This window comes from Stegodyphus dumicola, chromosome 4 (genome assembly GCF_044657685.1).
Source record: "Stegodyphus dumicola isolate Sdum_Otavi_A_Nest chromosome 4, ASM4465768v1".
NCBI classification, from domain to species: domain Eukaryota; kingdom Metazoa; phylum Arthropoda; class Arachnida; order Araneae; family Eresidae; genus Stegodyphus; species Stegodyphus dumicola.
The window spans coordinates 78,931,871-78,953,368 of NC_140771.1; the positions used below are offsets into that span (position 1 = coordinate 78,931,871).

Sequence of the window (21,498 nt, forward strand, 5' to 3'; positions counted from 1 at the left end):
TTTTTTTTTTTTTTTTTTTGTGTGTGTGTGTGTGTGTGCTCTCGTAAACCTTGCAATTTATCTATCTGCTCTTGGACTCACAACTTTTTTGTCTTTTTAACCTATCATTAAATATCACTTTATTATTCGCCCACACGCTTCATAAAATTCGATAGCAAAATCATAACATTTTTAAAAACAGTTTATCTTTAGGAATCCAGATTCAGTGTAAAGTATCGCCATACTACATCTTTTTAGCTTGGAAAGGGTATTATTCTTAGTCCTCACTCTGGCATCGAATATCTTTTGTTGCTCGTTTCATTTTTCAAATAGCTAGCCGCTGGCGCCACCTAAAATAGCTATTTTAAAAACGAAAAAAAAATATGTAATGCTTTCAATAAATCCTTTAACTGTAATTTCACGGGTCATTAATAAGAAAATAAAGAATTTCATTTATTACTTTTAAATCTTTTAGTTTGTTAATACATAGTTATAGTAGTACTAATAGATAAAGCACGTTAATATCTCCAAGCATATATTTTTAATTCCAAAAAAGGTCTGTGGCAATAGCCATGAGAGTGGCAAGAAGTATTTTGATATGTGTTTAATCTGCTATCTATATTCCATTTAGAATCATTATTTTGAATTATTTATTGCACACGAAACAATGAAATACGGATTTATTCTTTAATTTTGATAGCTTCCTCCATGTTGAAATCTTGCGTTGCTTACAGTTGTACATACCATTTTTATAAAAGAAAACGGAGTAATTTTTCATAAGTAATCATCATGAGCTAGGGCTTCATTAGTCACAGTTTGAAAATTTATAATAATTATGAATGATAATGTATACCTTTTCCCCAATTCTGAGTTAAATGCTGTAAATATTATGCTGGCTATATTAAAATTTGAAATAAATTTACACAGGTAAAATTAGTAAGTTCTTATAAATAGGTACTTTCTGATTATCTGTTTCCCGATTTCAACATTCGGTAGAACTGCTCTGTTTTAGTGTATTTCGACTATACGGCATGGAGTAAAGAAGCAGCATAGTTTTTTTTTTACCTGTTGTTGTTCTTGTGACTTATCTCCCTCGTTTGACAGTAACATCAAAACAAGCTCACGAAATTTATGGTGGCAAAAGAGTGCAAGATTCCTCCTGTCGTTGGCAATAGCCCTTGAGCACCATTCAGGGGACAGTTTTTATATCAGATTTAAAAAAAAATATGGTTCCCGAATTCATTTTGACTCTTTTTTTAGCCAAAAGGGCCGTCTCAAAATGGCATTTTGTGGTGTTTCACTATAAACGTAGAATCACTTTTTAAACTGTTGCCACCAAATATTAGAGACCTATATTATATTTAAAGAAATTAAATAATGAAGAATCTGCATAAATGTATGCATCTTTCTCGAATTCTTAAGAAATAACGGTACCTAGAGCCATCAAATTTTGAATAACGTAATTCTCCACCCGAACATGGGCACTTGAACGCCAGAATTTTGAATTTCGAATTTGCTTTATTATCTATTTCATATTTTGTAAAACTTTGACGAATTTTTTATTAACAAACTCAACTATTTTAAACCGAACTATAGGACCACTATACTGGAAAAAACATTTTTATCTCCAGCGTGCGTGACTGTCTACCAAAAATGCTAAAGAAAGGCCGTTTTTAAATATTTTTAGAGAGCTGATGCTCTCTCCGGTCTTATACAGTCTTCCTTACCCGCTCAGAATTTCCCAGTACCTTCGATATCTCAAAATTGTTGTTTGATTGTAACTAATGTTGAGTTCAAAAGTTCAATTTTATCCTTTACTAATTTCCAATAATTATCAGCTCCAATGAGTAAAGATACGTTGTTGTTATCTAAAGATTCGTGATCAACATCCGCTAAAATTATTCCTCTATCTTTTAACAACTCCTTAATATTTTCCAGAGGATAGTCTATCTTAGCATTTGATATTTCATAAGTCGCTAAAACGTCAATAATTAATTCCTGGTTATCAAAAATGTTTTTTATTTTTACTTCTACTCGCACACAATTCTGTTCGGCAGGCACTTGAGATCCGAAAGTGTGAATCATTATTTCTTTTACCAGTACCTGCGATATCTCAAAATTGCTGGAAGGTATATACAGTTACAGTTGCATAGTGATGAGACTAGTTATAGTTACACAAGGGTTGCACGAAAATGTTGCGAAATAGTCGGCAAGGTTGGCGACATTTGACAATTTCTCGCCTAATCTGGTGACAAAAATTAGTCGCCAAACCATTGCCAGCTTAGCCGCCATTTACCTCGATGTTAAATAGATTTGCCCCTATAACCTTATTTTTCTGGCGAAGCTTCACACTCTTGAGGCCTTTCATGTTAAATTATACATAAGATGCAACAATTTTACATTTAATAACATTAAAATTATTTACATATATACGAAATTCGTTACAATACTTATCAACATAATGTGTTTATGATGTTCTACATCCCCAGTACTACATCAGAAAAATATTTGCTTCGATTGTAATTTGAAAAACTTTGCATACACCTACAGAAAACCATTCTACAAAGGCTATTTTGATTTTGCAAAGTGTCATTTTTATAGAATCCTGTTCCGTAAAGCTTTATAAAATTTTATATAGAAACAGTTCTATAGAGGATTACCTATACTGTTCTGTAGGGATATTTCGAGTATTATGTCAGCTTCTGTAAATATTTTTCGCAAGAGAACACTAAAAAGCTTCTTCAAGATCTTTTATAGAATTAAGGAAACTTTAGATTGCTTTCGTTTACGGCTCAGTTTGTTATAAACTAGATCTGTTATTTCCAGCAGAATTTAATTAATTGATTTTATGCACATTTTATAAAATCCTATACATGGAACATTAGAAAGTGTACAAATATTTAAAGACTATGTATATAAACTTAGAACACATATATATCTCTGAGTAGAATGTGTATATACAGATATGTAGAAGTTTTGTTGAATTTTGTAGATCTCTGACGTAGTTTATGAAAAATTGTGTCATAATACTAAAGGATTCTAAAGAAGTTAAAGCATTAATTTTTTTTACAGAATTCTATAAGACATTTTCGTAAGAGATATCTCGTGTACTTCTATTTAACGTCAAGTTTCTTTCATATTACTTAAAAGAGCAGTGGCTTTAGGGCGTAGAGTCGTTATATAAACTCATACTATATAAGGTCAGGTGAATAACGAAGTTATTCGAATAACCTTCGCTGATTTTGACAAACTGTACGATTGCGAATCCTTCAAGGGCAGATTTAGCGATATCTTTTCTCTAATTAATATGGTGTTTGCCTTTGATACAATTTCCAAGGACTATGTCTAGTCAACATTACAAACGATATACCCACAGATTTTCCCAACAAGGGCGTTCGACGTTTTCCGAGTAAATGTTAAATATTTGGTGAAAAGTACACACATTTGCATTCTTAATAATTAAGTTGATATTCGACGATTACCTTGAGCATGTTGGCATACTAAGTTTGAACGCAAACAAATTCTCGTATCTGAGTGTTTCGGTATGTGTAATATCAATTTAAGAAACCGTTAGTATTAGTCACTGTAAGATTGTTATCATGGTCACCAATTTCATATTGTTTTACTCTCGAGCTTTTTTTATTCTTGGGTAAAAACTCTCTCTGGATGAATTTCTCTAATTGCCTGACGAAAGGAGTTTTTTTTTTTTTTTTTTTTTTTTTTTGGTAAATGAAAAGAAGTAATTATATTTTCTCTTATTTACATTCATAATTTTAAATAACTGCCAGTGGGTATTAATCTATCACAGTTAAGTAAGCTACATATAGTCATTAAAGCATATGTTAGATTAAATACTTTTAGAGAAAATTAATTTTTATTATATGCCATGTTTATTTCCTGCGACCTTGCAATACACAATAATTTATATTTAACAATAAAAATATTCTTTTAATTTGGAGATAATACCAATACATTAACCGCATTTAAAAGAGGAATGGGAAATTAACTTAAAGGCATTTAAATGCATTTGCTTAAAAACTAAAAAAGTAATTTATAAAGATTATTATATGTCTTAACACATTTCCGTATCTCATTGCCACATTTTAGTGCCATGCAGAATAATTATCTTAAATCTATATGTATCAAAAGGGAAAATAAAAATGTATAAAAAATAAATCATAATTCTTTCTATACAGATCACGATAACAGTCGCCGTTTTGCTTAATTTTTAACTAAAAACATGTGTGGTGTAATTATATTTTATTAAATATCACAGTACTGGAATTTACTAAATTATGAGGAAGGCAAAACAGTGAAAATTGGATTATATTTGAAAAGTAAGAAAATGAAAATATGTATAAGCTTTTCCTTTATTTTTGGAGTATTTTCCTGCGAGAAGATGGCGTAGTTCTGAATATAGAATACCTTCCCACATAGAGTTAGTTACGATTATAACCAGTATTTAGATTATGGTAAAGCACGTGAGGGATATCTGTCTGGGGGGAAAAGAATGCTTTCCTCAAGATTTTTGAAGGAAGTGGCTCGATTTACCTGAGGAAACCAGGGTAAAACATAAGGAAATTTCATTGAATCGGATAAGCAGTATTTTGCTTTGGGAATTTTTGTCATCTCTCCGGAAGCTGGAAAATTCCTTTTTTGAAAAAGTCATTAGATTTAATTACAAAGGGGTTATCAAGATACTATTGGTCTGTCTCAAAAACAAAAAGGCGTTCAGAAAATTTGAAAGTGACTTGAAGAAATGATTATTCAAGGGATTCAGGTGTGGTGAATATGGGAAATGTATTAAAAAATCTCAGTCATACTCAAAAAGATTTTCTCTGACATTCATCGGATATTGGGGGCAAGCAAGGTCAATCCAAGATAGATCAGTTCTGGGCGTTTTCCTTTGATTTCCGATTTTAAAACTTCCGTTTGGGAATAGTATTTTACAGAGTTTATTGTTTGTTTGATCGCAATAATTCATTAGTATACAATTCCTTCAATACAAAAGGGATTACGTTTGGGGGATGCAGGTCCCCATTCGATGTTACTAATGGAGGTTATTTTGACTCATACTCATAATATTTTTCTTGTAACATCATTGTATAGTATCCATTTTTCATCTCCAATAATAAACCATTTAAAAAAGGGAGCTTTTTTTTAAACAAAGCATCACATGCCGAAACTCCAGCAAGGATGTTCTGTTAAAGTGTTAGGAGCCCACACATTATAGTGGTTTACATTCTTCTTCAAACGATCATGTGCTGTACGTTTCAGATATTTAGTCAGTCAGATAGTTCTTGAACTGTATAATGTAGACTTTCAACGAAAGCTTATTTTAATAGGTTCTTGTGTACAGGAATGGTCGTTCAAAGCGAGCATCATCTTCGAAGTATAGATTTCCGCACTTAAATTTCTCAAAGCAGCTCCGATCTGTGTTATCAGAAATAGCATTTTATTCACATATAGCACATGGGTTACGATCAGTCTGATTAGCATTCTTTTTCCTTTTTTAAAATAAAAGAGCATAATATGGTGAAAATGAACTTTTGAGCCCTCCATTCTTAGCACTGCACTGCACTGCACTGAAACAAAACTTTTATCAAAACATCTGATCCAAACACCTGTTATAATAATAAAAAGTAGGCAGAAAAGACTGTATTTAGACAACTTCGTCGATTAAAGTTACTCCTTATCAGCAACTAATAAGTAATTGGAAGGAAATAGTGGTTCTTTTTGAAAAACCGCATAACTTTCCGGATGAATGAATAGTTCAGGAAAGGCCATTTAAAATACGTCAAGGCAATATTTAGTGAAACTTCATTCAATTCACTTTATAAATAAAATAATGCATCGTATAATACTTCTCATTATGTTGTTAAACACTTAACAATTGACTGATTGTAAGATATTTTTGTAAGAAGCAAAGTCTATTGTTTTCAGTCATATTTTTGCTACAAAGTTTCACTACAAGTTGCCTTTAAATCTTTGAAATCGAACGTAATTTTTTTATTGCATTGATTATTGATTAAGTGAAAGACACAGACACACACAAATTAACTTGATTTAGATTTTGAATAAAATCCTCTTTGTTTTCAGAGTATACAGACGTACGTCTAACTTTTTTATAACTAATAGACTTTAGTGGGATGACAATTTTTCAGGAACAAAAGAAAAGAATCTGAAGAAACTTCTTTAACTGGTAGAACTGGCGAAAAGGATTCAAATGTCCGATAGCCTCAGTTCGGCAAAGATTTATTCAAAATAATTCTAGGGAAAACTAAAGTTTCTTTTTTTCTTTTCTTTCTTTCTTTCTTTCTTTCTTTATTTTTTTTGGCTTAATTTTAAATACTCTAGATTAACTTTCTAAAATCAAAATTTTGTACAGTCTTCCAAAAATATTTTTATATAATATACAGTTTGTATTTTTTTATGATTTTGGCACTACCATCCACTTAGTACTAACAAATGACTTAGGTGAGCAGGTCACATGTTACAGGCACCAGGACATAATCCGATCCTGTGTGTAATTTGTAAAAAACGTTGATACCAATTATGGCTAGCATTTCGAGGGTGATAAGTCGGAGTACGATAAGCACTCCAGTAGCAGAGAAAAACCTCAAGTGAAGTTAGACACTTTCGATGAGTTAGTAAGATGTTGAATATTCGTTAATCAACCGCCAAGAAAACCAGATGTAAGGAGTTGTGTAAGCATAGTAGTGGCGTCAGAAACAGAAAAGTCTCTGATAGGCTGAAAGTAAGGGAGTTATCAAAAAAATACCCTTGGACAGGCAGGAGGAGGGAAGAATTGCACAGAAATACATGACAAATTAAACTTAAAGAAAAAGTAGCAACTAGTCAGCCAAACATTAACGAAAATAGGGGAAAGTTAAAAACAGAAAGCACAAATTAGATTTTTTAAACAAGAAAACAAAAGAAAATTAATCTAAGTAACGGTGCACCATAGGCCAAAAATTTCTTTTCATCTAGCTTTATTTTCTATATTTTACAGCTGATTTTAGAGAAGGCATTTTTAAAAGCGCGGATTCTCTTATACGTGAGTTTTTAAATAAATGTATTCGAAAATATTTTGGAAATTTCCAGTAATTTCAGAAGGCTAGACGGAAAAACCTATAAACCACATGCATAATTAAAAAAAAATAGTTATATTACGAAAGCATATATTTAGGTATTAATCGATTTTATAATTTACTACCATGAAATGTGTACAATTATGATATAAGAAGTAAAGATTTTCTACATATATGCACTGCAGATTTCACATAGTGATATTTACATTGAGACAAGTATACGGGGCATAAAAAAAACTTTTTGGATATATGAATATCTAGCGGCCTATCCACTCAACCAATCGAAATGAAATTTCAGATAGTATTATTTGAATGTAGGCTCTCGAGATTGTGATGATTTAAAACAGTAGAGCTCTCACGTTTAGGATCACAGTAAAAACATTTCGAAATTTTTGAATGGCAGCGCACATTTTTTTTTCCTGCCGAAATTGATCAGCGCATCGAAAAGACATACATGGCGTTGGAATGATATCTATACTGGTGTAAGAAATTAAGAGAATTTTCATATTTTATCTACGATCTCCAGAGCTACTGGACAGATTTGAATAAAATTTGATGTGAACATAGGTTGATATAATACAAACAAAATAAACATTCAACAGTTATAATAGACACACATGTTCGTGTGTAACACTCATGGGAGTCTGAAGATCTGAAACAGACACAAAAGAAATGGATTAATAGGGAATATGGTCCCCTCTTACAGCCATACAGGAATCGCAGTGGGATGTCACAGTGGAAATAAGTTTATCAGTGCCTGTGGCAATTGGTCCCACTCATTCAGCGACGCTGTTTACAGTTTCTGGATGGTTATCAAAGGGGGTTGTGAGTTGCAATTTGCCTCCCCAGAGCGTCCCAGACATGCTCTATAGGGTTGAGGTCTGGAGACCTGGCTGGCCAATCCATCCGGCGAATATCCTCTCTGGAGAAATTCATCAACCAGAAGAGCTCTATGTGGCCTCGCATTATCGTCCTGTAAGATGAACTCGGAGTTCACTGCATCCCGGAAAAGGCGAACACAGGGCTTCAAGACCTCATCCCTATACCTCACACTAGTCACAGAGCCTCTGTCAAAGACGTGGAGAGGTGTGCGGCCATCCAACATGATGCCTGACCAGACCATTACACCGCCACCGCCATAACTGCTGATTTCGCGGACACTAGAGGATAGGTAGCGGGTCCCTGGCTCTCTCAATATGAAAGTACGGCAAGAATCAGGGTTAGGGTAAAACGGAACTCGGCGGTGAACAGAACGGTCGCCCATTGCTCCGTACTCAATCATTATTAGCCTATACCATTCTGTTCATAGACGGGAGCGGGACGCAAACAGCCTGTCTTCTGGCAAACAACCTTCTCTCATTCAGTCTTTTGGAAACAGTCACCCTTGTTACACGGGTTCCTGTGGCTGCATACAGGTCCCGAGAGAGCTGAAAAGCTGTAGACCCTCTGTTACGCCTCGCTAAAATGGACAAATAGCGATCTTCTCTGACCGTAGTGGCTCTTGCCCAGACTTTTTCTCTATGGATCCGGTATCCTGGAACTGTTTCATAGGTTACACACGACGCCGGGCGTTAAATTAAACGCTCTGCATATCTGTACTTGCGATTGACCTGCCTCTAGCCTCGTCACAATCCGCCACCTCATTCCATCATCTAAACATTGGCGGATACTCATTTTTACTGTTCCGATGTCAATTTAACCGATTGCTGCAATATAACACCAAGAAATTCGCCGAGATGTGCTAGCGAACGCAATTCGTCTTACCCTCCACGCGCTTATAAAGCCTGTTTTTCTGCTGGCTCTGCCTACACACATGTATACGCTTACGTATTTGTCGTACAAGATTTGAATTTTTATCTAGAAGCAGTGGTTTTCCCTTCAGTTCAGTTCTTTTCAGGCAATTCGATTAAATATGCAAATTCTGTTAATTTCTTTCACTAGTGTATATGACGGAAATTGCCGGCGTAAATTATTTGCAAAGAAGACCATCGTAAAGAACCAATGGCAACACGAGAGAAGAGAGGGAAAAAAACTTTTATTTCAAGTTTACAACGTGCCTACCTTCACAGAAGGTAACACATGGCATGCGGGAGATTGTTGACAACAGTCAGTACAGTAGGAATCTGTACAACCTCGGGTTTAAGGGCATCTTTCAGTTCTAAAATATCTTCAGAATTTGATGTGTGAGCACCTTAGATTTCAGACAATTCCAGAGCCAGAAACCCATCGGAATGAGGTTGGGGGATCTCGGCGGCCACGGAATTGCAAAGTTACGGATTCTATCTTGAAAATTTGTATACATTAAAAATTGATAATCCCAATAAATGGTTTTTTCCCCCGTTTCCTCTTTTGTATTGTCACTGATCCTTTATAGAGTTCTTCTCTGGAAATGTTTCTCACCGGCAATTTTTGTCATACGTGTAATGTTCCAACGGCATTTACAGTTTTTCAATGCGCTGATCATTTTGCGCCGGAAAAAAGGTGGGTGTTGCTATTTGAACATTTCGAAATTTGTTCACTGTAAACATAACCGTGAAAGCTTTATTGTTTTCAATCATCATAATCTTCAGATAACAATTCCTAAAATTTGATGTCAATCGGTTGAGCGAATAGGCTGCTAGGGTTTCATATATCGGGGAAGTTTTCTCATGACCATCCTACAAAGAACCGTCAAAATTATATATCAAATCACATTTGTATTTAATGGTCTGCAAAATATGTAGAGTATCTCAAAAGCTTGTTAAGAAACTTAATATGCTGGTTTGTCATACCATGACAAACAAGATTTACATAGGAACTTGTGTCCGAAAATGCGAAAGGCGGCCACTAGAGGGCAATGTTCGCAAGTGTAGAGGGAAAGAAAGAAAGGATGTCCAAAGAGGTATTAAAAAACTTTTATTAAAGAGCATAGTTAAATCATAGAAGATGTTCAAAATACTTTCCATTGATCTTAATGTATGCTTCACACCGTCGGAGCATTGATTCACGGACCCGTTCAAAATGGACAGGTTTGACACAGGCACAGGCAGCCGCATCCACTATCCTGGCGATGAGATCCATGTCCGATATTAAGATCAACTCGTACAACATAGAGTCCATGTATTTCCGCAGGTAGAAATACAAGGGAACCAGAATGGGAGATCTCGGTGGCCATTCGACTGATCCACTTCTACAAATCCAGCGATCAGGATATGTCCTATCGAGGTATTCCCGTACAAGTGCTGCTAAAATGTGCAGGGCTCCATTAAGCTGAAACCAGATGTTTCGGCTTATAGGTGCTGGTACGTCAACCTACACAGTTGGTACGCACGATCTGGCAACACTGTTTCCGCAAAATGTCCATAAAGAACTGAGTTAGTAAACCGATTCATCCTCTTCCTGCAACGTCCTCGCCTGAAATGATCACTCTTCCCACTCTCCCATAACCCTGCAAACATTGCCCTCTAGCGATCGCCTTTCTCATTGTCGGAAGGAAGATCCTATGTAAATCTTGTTTGTCATGATATGACAGACCAGAATCTTAAGTTTGGCAACAACCATTTGAGACATCCTGTATATTGCTTATTCGTAACAATTTCGCAGCCATCTCATTTTCATAGTCTTACGATAAACTCGCGTTTTTTTAGTACTTGTTATGACACCATGTGTCGCTAATTATCTCCTTGATTTGATTCGATTTATAACATTATGGTAAAACACCAATAATGCAACTTTTTCAAAGGCTTTAAAGAAAAGACACCTTCGTGGATACGAGCCATGTTCCCTTAGACTTGTGTTTTATTGCCTTTTGTGAAACATCGTAAACCTCAAATAATATCATAACTCTTATGAGAAGTGGCACTAGTTATGCTGAACTTGCTTTCAAGAAGCAGAGAAAACTATGATAAATTTTAAATGAGTTAAATTGCTTAGTATGTACTGTAAATTGTTTTTCTAACGTAACAGTGTCTTAAGAGTATTATAATGAAATCATTTTAATAATTTGTATCAAAAATGTTTTTCATGTCATAAAATTAGTGGTTTCAGTACGATGTATGACTTGAATTAATGTGAATGTAGAATGAATTTGTTTTACTTCGTACTAAATATCTTCGGATTTTATTTACAGGTAAAGCTCGCGCATGATGTCGGTTGTGTAGCGCAAGACAAAGTCCTTAACCTGGCCTATACTATAGGCATATTCTGCGTAGGATTCAGTGCGTTCATCTGGGGATTCCTTATTGACAGACTTGGTCTCAGAATCATCAGACTTCTACTCAAGTATGTATCTTGTTTCCTTCTGTTTGTTTAACCTCAACCTGATATTTGAAAGAAACTCTCATGCATGTGTAATTTAGGGAACTACTCATTAAATCAAAACTTTTCAGCTGTTCTGGAAGTGATCATTTTCGCTTTTGACTGCCTAATAAAATTAAGCAAAGTCAATAAGTAAGTCGCAAAAAGCAAAACTGAAAACTATTTGTATTCTTAAACAGAATCTTCATAATTATTTATGTATGCACTTTTCCCATTGTTTTATCAATGATGCAATACCAATTGCATAAAATTCTTTGTGTTGCTCTCTCAGCCACATTCGGTCTTCAACAACCTCAAAGTATTTGCTTCGAAGATATTTTTTAGTTTATCAAATAGTTTTTTTATTTTATCATAATTTATGCTATTATTATATTGTGCAGTACAGTGTGGCCAAAATGTCCCTTTACATCTGCAAAAAATGTGTGTAACAATATAAAGATGGTAAGATAGTTTAAGGTTTGAACCTTCCTTTTCTTATCATGGATACGGCAATTATTGTGCTCCTCATGCGAATCTCAACGTAACTTTCCGAGAAGGAGAATAAATTCTGCGCGCTGGCCGATTCATCGACTTCTTTTTTTAATTGATGAAGAACAATAGCAGATACCAGCGACTTCATTTTGAAGGAGCGCTTAGTCATAAGTGTGTGGGTGCATGAACAAAGCTTAACAATGGAATATGACACAGGTGATGAATAGATTTCATGAATGGTTCGGTAAAGAGCCACCAAGTAATCAGATTTTTATAAAGTGGGAGAAGGAAGCTTTAAGCGGGGCTGACGGAAGAATACATCTTTGGTCCGTTCTTTTGAAGGTTCCATTTCACAGATTACTTTTATGAAGATGGTGAATGGTTAGCTTCTTCCACAGTTGCAGAAGTTGGGCATCAACGATACGGTTGTTTTCCAACACGATGGAACTCCTGCCCACTTCGCACTTACTGTTTCGTAGTGGATAGGACGTGTTTTTGTGACTTATCTCACTTGGCTGATAGCAACATCAGAACAAGGCCACGAAATTCATCGCGGCAAGAGCCTTGAGTACCATGCAGATGACAGTACGACGTTTCTCAGTTCCAAAATAATTTATGCAATTTAGATGGCGAGCACCCCGTGGGGACGGATTTAGTTATTGACTTCAGGGACAAAGCCCCTTTGGACTAATAATTTCACATGTAAAGGGACTTCTTGTCTACACTGTACCTTTCTCGGATCAGTTGCTATACTCTCCGTGCTGCTGAATCTGTTTCAATCGGAACAGGTTGTTCTCTTACGCTTCAAAATATAGTATTACGCTACCAACGTATCACGAACGCCAGAGATCAATAAACATATAAAATATCATATAAGTTTGAAAATATTTTTTATCTTAAATAACACATCACTCATATAAACAGCATTCTTTAATAAACCTACTACACGCACATAGTATTTTTAGCTCATTCTAGAAATTGCTTTGTTTCTACTTCCAAAAAACAAATCTAACAATAATTATTAGTGGCCAAAAAACATCAAGCAAATAAGATTAAACGAAAGTGCGTATAAAATACAAACTACACTTCAGATGAAATCCAACACAGGACATATACTTCAGTTTTCATTGCAAACTTTCGAACAACATTGAGAAAATTTCTCCATCCATTTGTGTCCGTCTTTACAGGAAACATTCCTTTATAAATATCTTTGGTACGAAATCATTTTACCTCTCCCCCCCAAAAAAAACAAGGAAAAACAAAACGTACAAAAGCACGCTTTTCCTGTCTTGTACAGGCTTCGAATTTCATCTGTATTTTAAAAATGACTACCCATGTGCAGCAGGCACTTAGTAACTAACGAAATGAATATCATGAACTAAAACGGTTCTGCCCCACCATGCATGAAAACTACTAACTGCTATTTTAAAACGCATCTTGCCAATTTATGACTTATGACTTGCTTATCATGACAATTTGTGACTTAAAGCAGATGATTTAATTTTATAATAATAATCAAGCAAACGAAATCCGTTTGCGTGATTCATCTGTTTCTTCCAATGCACATTAATGTAGAAATACTCCCTGAACCTGTCATTTAGAACATTTGATATTTTATTTAAGATAAGCTATGTTTTATACATAAGGAAAGGCTAAACATCTTATTACATAGAAAGACGTTTGTTAGAATTTACGAAGAAAGAAGAGCTGCAAGTGAATATTTATATGCTTTTACAAGCAATAATACCGTTTTTTTGAATAGAGAGCATTATTTTAAGTCATTTAAACAATCTTATCGCATTTATAATTAATATTGTTATTTAGTATAAATATAAATAAATATATCTTGCTACTCTATCGCTATATTCAGTAAAATATGTTTCCTATGATCCGCAAATTTGTGTTTGTTAACTATTACCTTATTATTTTTATAACTTGTATCTTTACTGTTACTTCTATTTTCATCGGCTTCAACAAAGATGCGAATTAGTTAACAAGTGTAAAAGGAAATTTCTTGAAGTTAGGAAAGAGCTTTAGGAAGCAATTGCTTATTCTGTGGTGATTTTCGTCCAGCTGCTGTATTTATTTGAATCGGTTTTAGCCTCGCTAGCCCTAGCATGATTCGAAGCCCTGGGACAAAACTTAAAAATGGGCCTTGTCTTGTGAATATTGTTTAAGACTTACTTTGAATTTCGTATTCTGTATATTCCGCAAAAAGTGGAGATTATTTTGTTAACACACGATCAGGCAGCTTTTTTAATCTGAAGTAATAAAAAGGTTTATTTTATATTTTCTTTTAAGTTTAGCGTGATTTCTCTGGAAGAGTTAAGGTGAGGGGATAAGTCGCTTGACTGTATACACGGAACCAGAGATAATATCTCAGGTTAGGTTAAATTAATTGACATGCTTGAGAGGTATATCTGCCTACGGGGAGGGATGACTTCCTGGATAAATTTTTACTAGGAAATTCGAGTGTATGCATGTTACATACGTACAGGTATAGGTAGAAGTGGAAGGGAGAACATAATTTGACCACTTAAATCGCAATTTTGTGCGGCATGGTTTCACTCAAAACATACGGCAAGCTAACAATCCTCTCAAGAGGTCATGGAAAAAAATCATAAAAACAGCCATCCAATAGTGCGTTTGCCAGGATTAATTTCTAGGTTGTAATACAGTGTTGAGCAACGTTACTGATCGGCTGTTGGTGGGCATTAACATTTAAAACATTGGTTTCATGCAGATATGCTGAATATTTTTTTCACTTCCCGCCAGTATATATACACAGGTAAGAGGTTGTGTTTGAGTCCAAAAATTCGATAGAAAGTTTTCAGTGAATAGCACGAATTAGTGTCCCCGTCCAATACGTTTTTACTGTTTTCACGATGATGTATGTCTGTCTGTGACTATCTCTTTGTTCCCAATAATATCAAACTTCCAAAAATTTCCATTTTCTGTATTTAAGCTTTCTGCATTCGTATAAAAAGTTCATTAGGTTTTGAGTAAAACTGAGCAACCGGAAATAGTACTGTATTTGGAACCAGTAACATTTTTTAATGAAAATAATATTAAAATAACTAAAACTTTTCAGTTTTAATATTTGAGACTGTTATATCAATAGGAGCAACATATTTGGTTAAAAGGGATAAAACGGAAGTGATACTTTGAAGCTCTTAACACATTTTTAGAAAAAAAAAATATTATGATATAATTCAAAAGCTCTCATATTTAGTGTTTAAAACTTTTATACGCATATACAATCATGATTGAAACAGCATGTTAGATTTTGGCTATATTTAATAAACCCGAAGTGGTACTTTACTTGAAACTCTTTACAGATTTAGCAGATAGAATCACTATGAGTCTAATCTAAAATAATGCAGCTCATATTAAGGCTATTTCTATGATATCTAGACCTAATATTTATTTATATCAAGCCACGGTAGAAAATGATTTTTATAACAGCATTTCATTTACAGAAATTCACAACTCTTGTAATTTAAGCATGTTACCAAAAAATGCGCTGTTCAAGATGACGAGACATAAGAGCAAATAGCAGGTTCAAAACCGCCTGTAGTTTTACTTAATACGGATCCTAGAACTCATGGTTGTCACTATTCAGCTGCCATTCCAAAAGCTAACAGGCCCCACCAGACGCCGAGTAGTAAAGTCGCTGAATACTGGTAGTTTGGTCTGGGGTTCAAATCCTCGCGAATGGGCTAGATGCATGGCCATTTTCATGCTTTTTTCCCCAGGTGTGATATGTATACAAGCCAGCTTCCCTTACAAAGTCGTCGCCCACAAAGGCATCCCTCCCCATAGGCAGATAGCCCTCGAATACTTTGCCATAATCGAATAAAGTAACTAATCAAATCAACAAAGCTATCAATGAACAAAGCTAACAAGCATTGTTGATTGATAATTAAATAACGGGGGAATATACGTGCAGATAAAAAGGAATTTAGGGTTATTGAAATAGAATAGATAATACTATAGGAAAAAGATAGAAGAAAATATAATTATGTATTCATTGCGAAGTATTTAGTTTAAATGCGTAATTTTTTTAAACTGTTGAAAATGAAAGGCCAAACATGGTAAAAACCACAAAAGCATTTATGCAGCCAGCCCGTTGACCAGGATTTGAAGCTGGGTAAAACTACCAGTTTTTAACAAAGAAGCTCGAAATCAAACAACATGAAACCGAGTTATTTTATATGAAAATAAAAATGAACTAAAGAGTAATTAAGTCTTCGTATAAATCTACTTTAATTTTTCAGTCTACCACTATTAATTATAGACTTAATGATTATGCATCAATACAAGTTCTCAAATAAGGATCTGAATTCGTAACGAACAATGAAAAAAATTGATTTTGTTAGAATATTTTAAAACATTAGCCGCTAGGGTAGCCTGCCTGATGGTAGGGATGTCTCCGCGAACTACTTTCTAAAGAAATTTTATTCCTATTAATTTATTTGTTTGACAGAAAAGTCAAGTCAAATGCTAGTATTTAGCTGTCTTACCCTATCAGCGTTTTAAAGAGCTATCGTACGTTTAATGCCTTCATTAATGTTCGGTGCGAGTGCTTTACGGAATTAGTGTTAGTTGAACTAACTTAAAGATGGGTTTTAAAATGCTTCATATGAAAAAAAATCCTAGTATTTGACACAGATATTTATATTACTAATATTTTTTCTTCACGAAAGTTCTATAACTACTCATAAACAAAAACCACATACTTAAAACAAGAAAGATTTTCCAGAGGCAACGCAGCAAAGCAATTAGCTCACGGGTTCGGCGAAAATTGCGAAAAAAAGTTCAAATTAAGCGAAGCGAAAATTTTTTTTTCACTCTGGCAAAGAAAAAAGTACCATTAATAGCGGGTAGCAAAATATTGCGAAAATGCATTAATATGGAATTTCCTTGGATTCGCTAGAATCGTGGACACAACATGTGGATTGAGAAACTGTGAAAAAGCGGTATTGTTGGCGTTTCTTTATGATGTAACAAGAGTTGAAATGTTCCGATAACTAAAGAGACAGGTTTCGGATTAAATTTTCGAGAAATTGCGATAAGAACTTGAGAACATGGGATTTAGCTTGGCTGAGCCCTCGTGGATATATAATTATGCAAGGCTGATTAAATAATAGTTTTTATAAGCCGGCAGAGCTGCTTAAAAATACGCCAAAAATAGTTTCGTGTCACAAGTTATAAATCTTCTGCAGGACGAAGATCAAGATAATGCAGATTGCACCTATCAGTTTTTCTTGCAAAGGAAATTTTTCCTCACCGGGGTTAATCAGGGGTTAACCTAACTTCGATGAAGAAATAAAATGGAAGCAAAATATTTATTTTCGTAATAAGATTTATACCGACCTCTGGCACAATGTTCTCGTAATTTATATTAAATATAAACCAATAAACGCAGGCCTTTTTCCTGTTTCCAATGGTGAAATAGATTTCAAATAAATGCTATCGGTTAACAGAAAGCAGAAAGTGTTTAGGGTAGAGTTTGGTTTCAAAAATTTATAATAAATGTCATCACATTGACTGCGTAGTAAAAATAACAACAATACTTATTTAAGCAAAAAATATTCTTATTAAATAAACTGATGTTTACCAAAAGAATATTATAACTTATAATGCTTAATAATACTTTAAAAAAATTTCATTTAATAATTAAAATAAAGCTAATCAAAAGAATATTATAATTAATAATGATTAGCAATATTTACTAAAGCTAAAAATATAATCAATAATATTCAATGATATTAAATAAAACAAAAATTATCATCAATATTACTTAATAATACTTATTAAAATAAAAATTATTAATTTGTAATACTTATAAAAACTGTTCTTAATAAGACTAAGTAATTCTTATTAAATACTTATAATAATAATAATGCGTAATAATAAATAAAAATTATAATTAGTAATATTTAATAATACTTAACAAAAAAAAACTAAAACTTAAAACAAAAATTATGCCTAATAATGCGTGAAAATACTTATTAAAATAAAGATTAAAGTTTTCAGTGCTTAATATTATAATTTAAAATAAAAACTATAATTATTAATGCTAAATAACTCCTATTCATCTTCTGATAGTCATCAACGAGCTTAGCTGGCATTCCAGTGGTGGACCGCAGTGGGTGCAAAGGAACGCAGCTCATATTACAAGTTTTGCGACTAACAGTTATCGCACATATTTGGGAAGAAAGTGTTGCTTAGTTTCGTGATCGCCAAAGGGTTAAAACAATTTATGTTTAATAAAATTCAACAATTATTATTAAATAATTTTTTTCTATTCTATCTACCTGACTTAAAATTAAAGCAATAGAAGAAAGCATTATTTATCGGAAAAATGTTTTGAATGTGATAAATTCGTATCTTTTTCCTTAGAGAGAATTTCGAACAACATTGTTATTAATGTTCTTAACACTAAATGAAGAAGGAAAATTCACAGGATTTGTATTCATTTTTAATGAGGCTTATTACGTAAGTTATTAAATTATCTGACCTCTCAATACTTCCAGATTACAGAATTAAAACCATTAAGATCACAGTATGAGTTTAAACGCTCTCTGCCCATAGGTTGCTAGAACCATCAAAAGGATAACACAGTGCAGAATTTCTAATGTAAAACAAATGAGCTTTATGATATCCACATTTAATTAAAAGACAAATAAAGCAAATTATAAGGCATGAGACGGGAGTGAGAAGGAAAGAAAAAACCTACATCTGCGGTGAATTTAAAGGAAAAAGAAAAGATTAACGGTCGCCCAAAAGGTTTTGTAAAGGTATTTTACGCTCTCACTGAGCTCGCATTCTACCAGTTTGCTCTTGCATTCATTAATCTTTTTTTTGGGGGGGGGACATTCCAGTTCAACAACCAAATCAGAAAATTTTTAACAGCAGCATATTTCCGATGCAGTGTTAAGTGTTGGAATACATTTTTCTATTTTTTTCAGTGTTTTGCAGTTCATCATATCAATATTCAGTTTTCTTGGTAAGATGGCTAATAAAATTTTTTTTGACATTTTACTATTAACTTTTAATAAGTTAATTTTATTTATTAAATTTCAAGTTTTCCCCACTTACGCCACATAAGAATTTAATTCCAGCAAGAAACAGGAACAGCAGAACCCGAAGCAAGAAACACAATAAACAAGCCACAAAATTTTTAAAAACAGCATATTATTAGAATTCCCGATAGAATGCTAAAAAGCTTTATATTTGCTATATTATTTCTTTAAAAACTAGCCTCTTACGCTTCCACTCCCCTAACAGTTATAATAAAACACTATATAATGAATTTAATGAGTCCGGCTATTCTAATTTAATAAAAATATTGAATATTTCTAATTAGAAATCTCATGATTTTAATACGTATTTATTTAAATCAATCGCATTAAAAAGTGGGAAAAGTATTCTTAAGAACTGCGTTTATTGTTTTAAATCGCTTATTTTATTACTAAATAACATTCCAGATTAAATTTGGAAGTATCTTAGGCTTTAATGAATGACAACATGCTTCTGTCTGGAAGATAACAGTATTTTATTTTAAGTTATGGCAACACATGCCTTTAAATAACGGAGTTTGTTGATTAAAATTAAGAGACCAATATCTTTTATTTTTTCGAATGGCAACGGTGTGGAGATAAAAATGCTTTATCTTCTAGCAGAGTTGCCACTGCTGGCTTTCAAATAGTTGAGTTTATTAATCAAAATTTCGTTACATTCGTACAAAATGCGAAAGAAACATTAAGTAAATTAAAAATTTAAGATTATGGTTTCGAGGTTCATATGCTCGAGTGGAAGACAATTCGTATTGCAAAATGAGTAGCTCTAGGTACCACTGATTTTTCTCAATTCGAAGAACATACATACACACACATTTTTTTTTCCCAGATAGGATAATCAAGATTTCTATGCCTTTTGAACACAACTTATATATCTATACATCTCTCTCTTTATATATATATATGTGTGTGTGTGTGTGTGTGTACAAATTATTTAAATAAAAGAGATTATTCGGAAAGACAAACTGAAAATTCTAAATGTTATATTAAATATATTAGAACACTAAAAATTTATGAAAAGTAGATCTAGTACAAAAATATTAACAGTAGTTATACTAGCTCCTAACTCTTTTTTTCCCTTTCTCCTTTAAGTCTGTTCTATCTTTAATATACCTTATGTCATGTAATGCTAGATTTCAAACATATGTGTTCGAGTGCTTTTTGTTGTATGATTGCCGCAAGTTTCGCATGCCGTTGAGAAGAATCTTCGACACCATGCAGGTGACACTTTAAGATAGGAATTTAAAATCTCAGTCCCGTTTTGTAGAGGATTTTCTGGTGATCTTTAGCAGTACTGAGGCTATATTCTAGTTTTATGTTAATTTTTTTTTTAATCAATACGCCGTATACTTTATTATATGGTCTAAAACGATACTCCGTATAATTTATTATATGGCGTATCGATTCAGTTGAATAGCTCAAACTAGCTGAATGTATGATTATTCTCCTTTCGAGGTGTTTCCTATGTAAAGATAAAATGCGAGCCATTTTCTCATAGGAAGTACTCCATGAAGCATTCTTCCTATACGCAGTAAACTGCCGAATGCTTTGTCGTAGTCTCTTATACAAATAAACAGACGTTTATGCTTTAAAGTCTAATGAAGGTCAACATTTTGTTTATTATTATATTATTCATTGAAAAGGTCATACATGAACTCAAAGCAGCAATAATGTTTCGCTTCGTTTTACACTTTCCGGAAACTATTTTAAATATAAACGCCAATTTATATCAAATGGAAATAAGATCAATTTCTGAAAGCGAGATATTAAGTCCCTCCAGAGCTGGAAACATGAATAATCCGCAATGTTTTCGTAGGTATTCAAACCATTAATTATCGACTGTGAGCCATGCGTGCTTCCACTTACATCAGAAAGGCACGCATAGGGAAATGCCATGGTTCCTAATATTATGGGTTTCGTTTTGAGCGAATGATAACTTTGTCGGCTTACCTAAATGAGGATGGAGGAAGAAGAAAGAGAAGGAAAACCTTGGAAAAAAAATTTAATTTTTTTTTTTAGCCAAAAAAGTGATAAATCAAATGTACCCTCATCCGGCTTCAAAGCTTGGATCTAGCTGAACGTTTCAACCACTTATTCCCTGAAAGGGCGCATGTCTTAATACGATGATTCATACAAATATATTAATGATTTTTTTTTGAAGAAAATAAAAATGTTTTTGGAAGTGAGTTCGATCCTTTAAATAATGTGCTAAATTCAATTAGAGTGAAGTAACTGGAAATAATGTTTGAAAAGTAGTTGTTTCTATTCCTTGGCACGCACTGCACGCTTCCGAAAATTATGAAAGGATGCCACGAAGGATATTTGGCGATAATAACGTGGAAAGTAGCGTTTGAGGATAATAATTTTGAAGTTCCCTTTACAGTTCATCAGAAATTAAGTGGAAAAGATCTTTTGCGTGTAATGCATCTTTAATACATGCATTGAGTTTAAACAATAGTGATTATTAGATGCGTTACAATTATATGACATGTATCTTTCACAAAAATTATGCAAACTAGAATCAATTTATTTACATATTAGTCATTTTTGTGCAATTTTCATTAAATTCTGAATGT

At 33.5% G+C, this 21,498-nt stretch overlaps 1 protein-coding gene across 2 annotated transcripts in view; it reads left to right on the plus strand.

Moving 5' to 3' along the window:
* Positions 1 to 21,498, plus strand: part of LOC118195527 (equilibrative nucleobase transporter 1-like) — a 123,136-nt gene that overhangs the window by 54,272 nt on the left and 47,366 nt on the right. For both annotated transcript variants that reach the window (XM_035367819.2, XM_035367152.2), the window contains exon 2: positions 11,179 to 11,330. In XM_035367819.2, the coding sequence (XP_035223710.1) occupies positions 11,179 to 11,330 (152 nt within the window). The remainder of the gene's footprint in view (positions 1 to 11,178; positions 11,331 to 21,498) is intronic.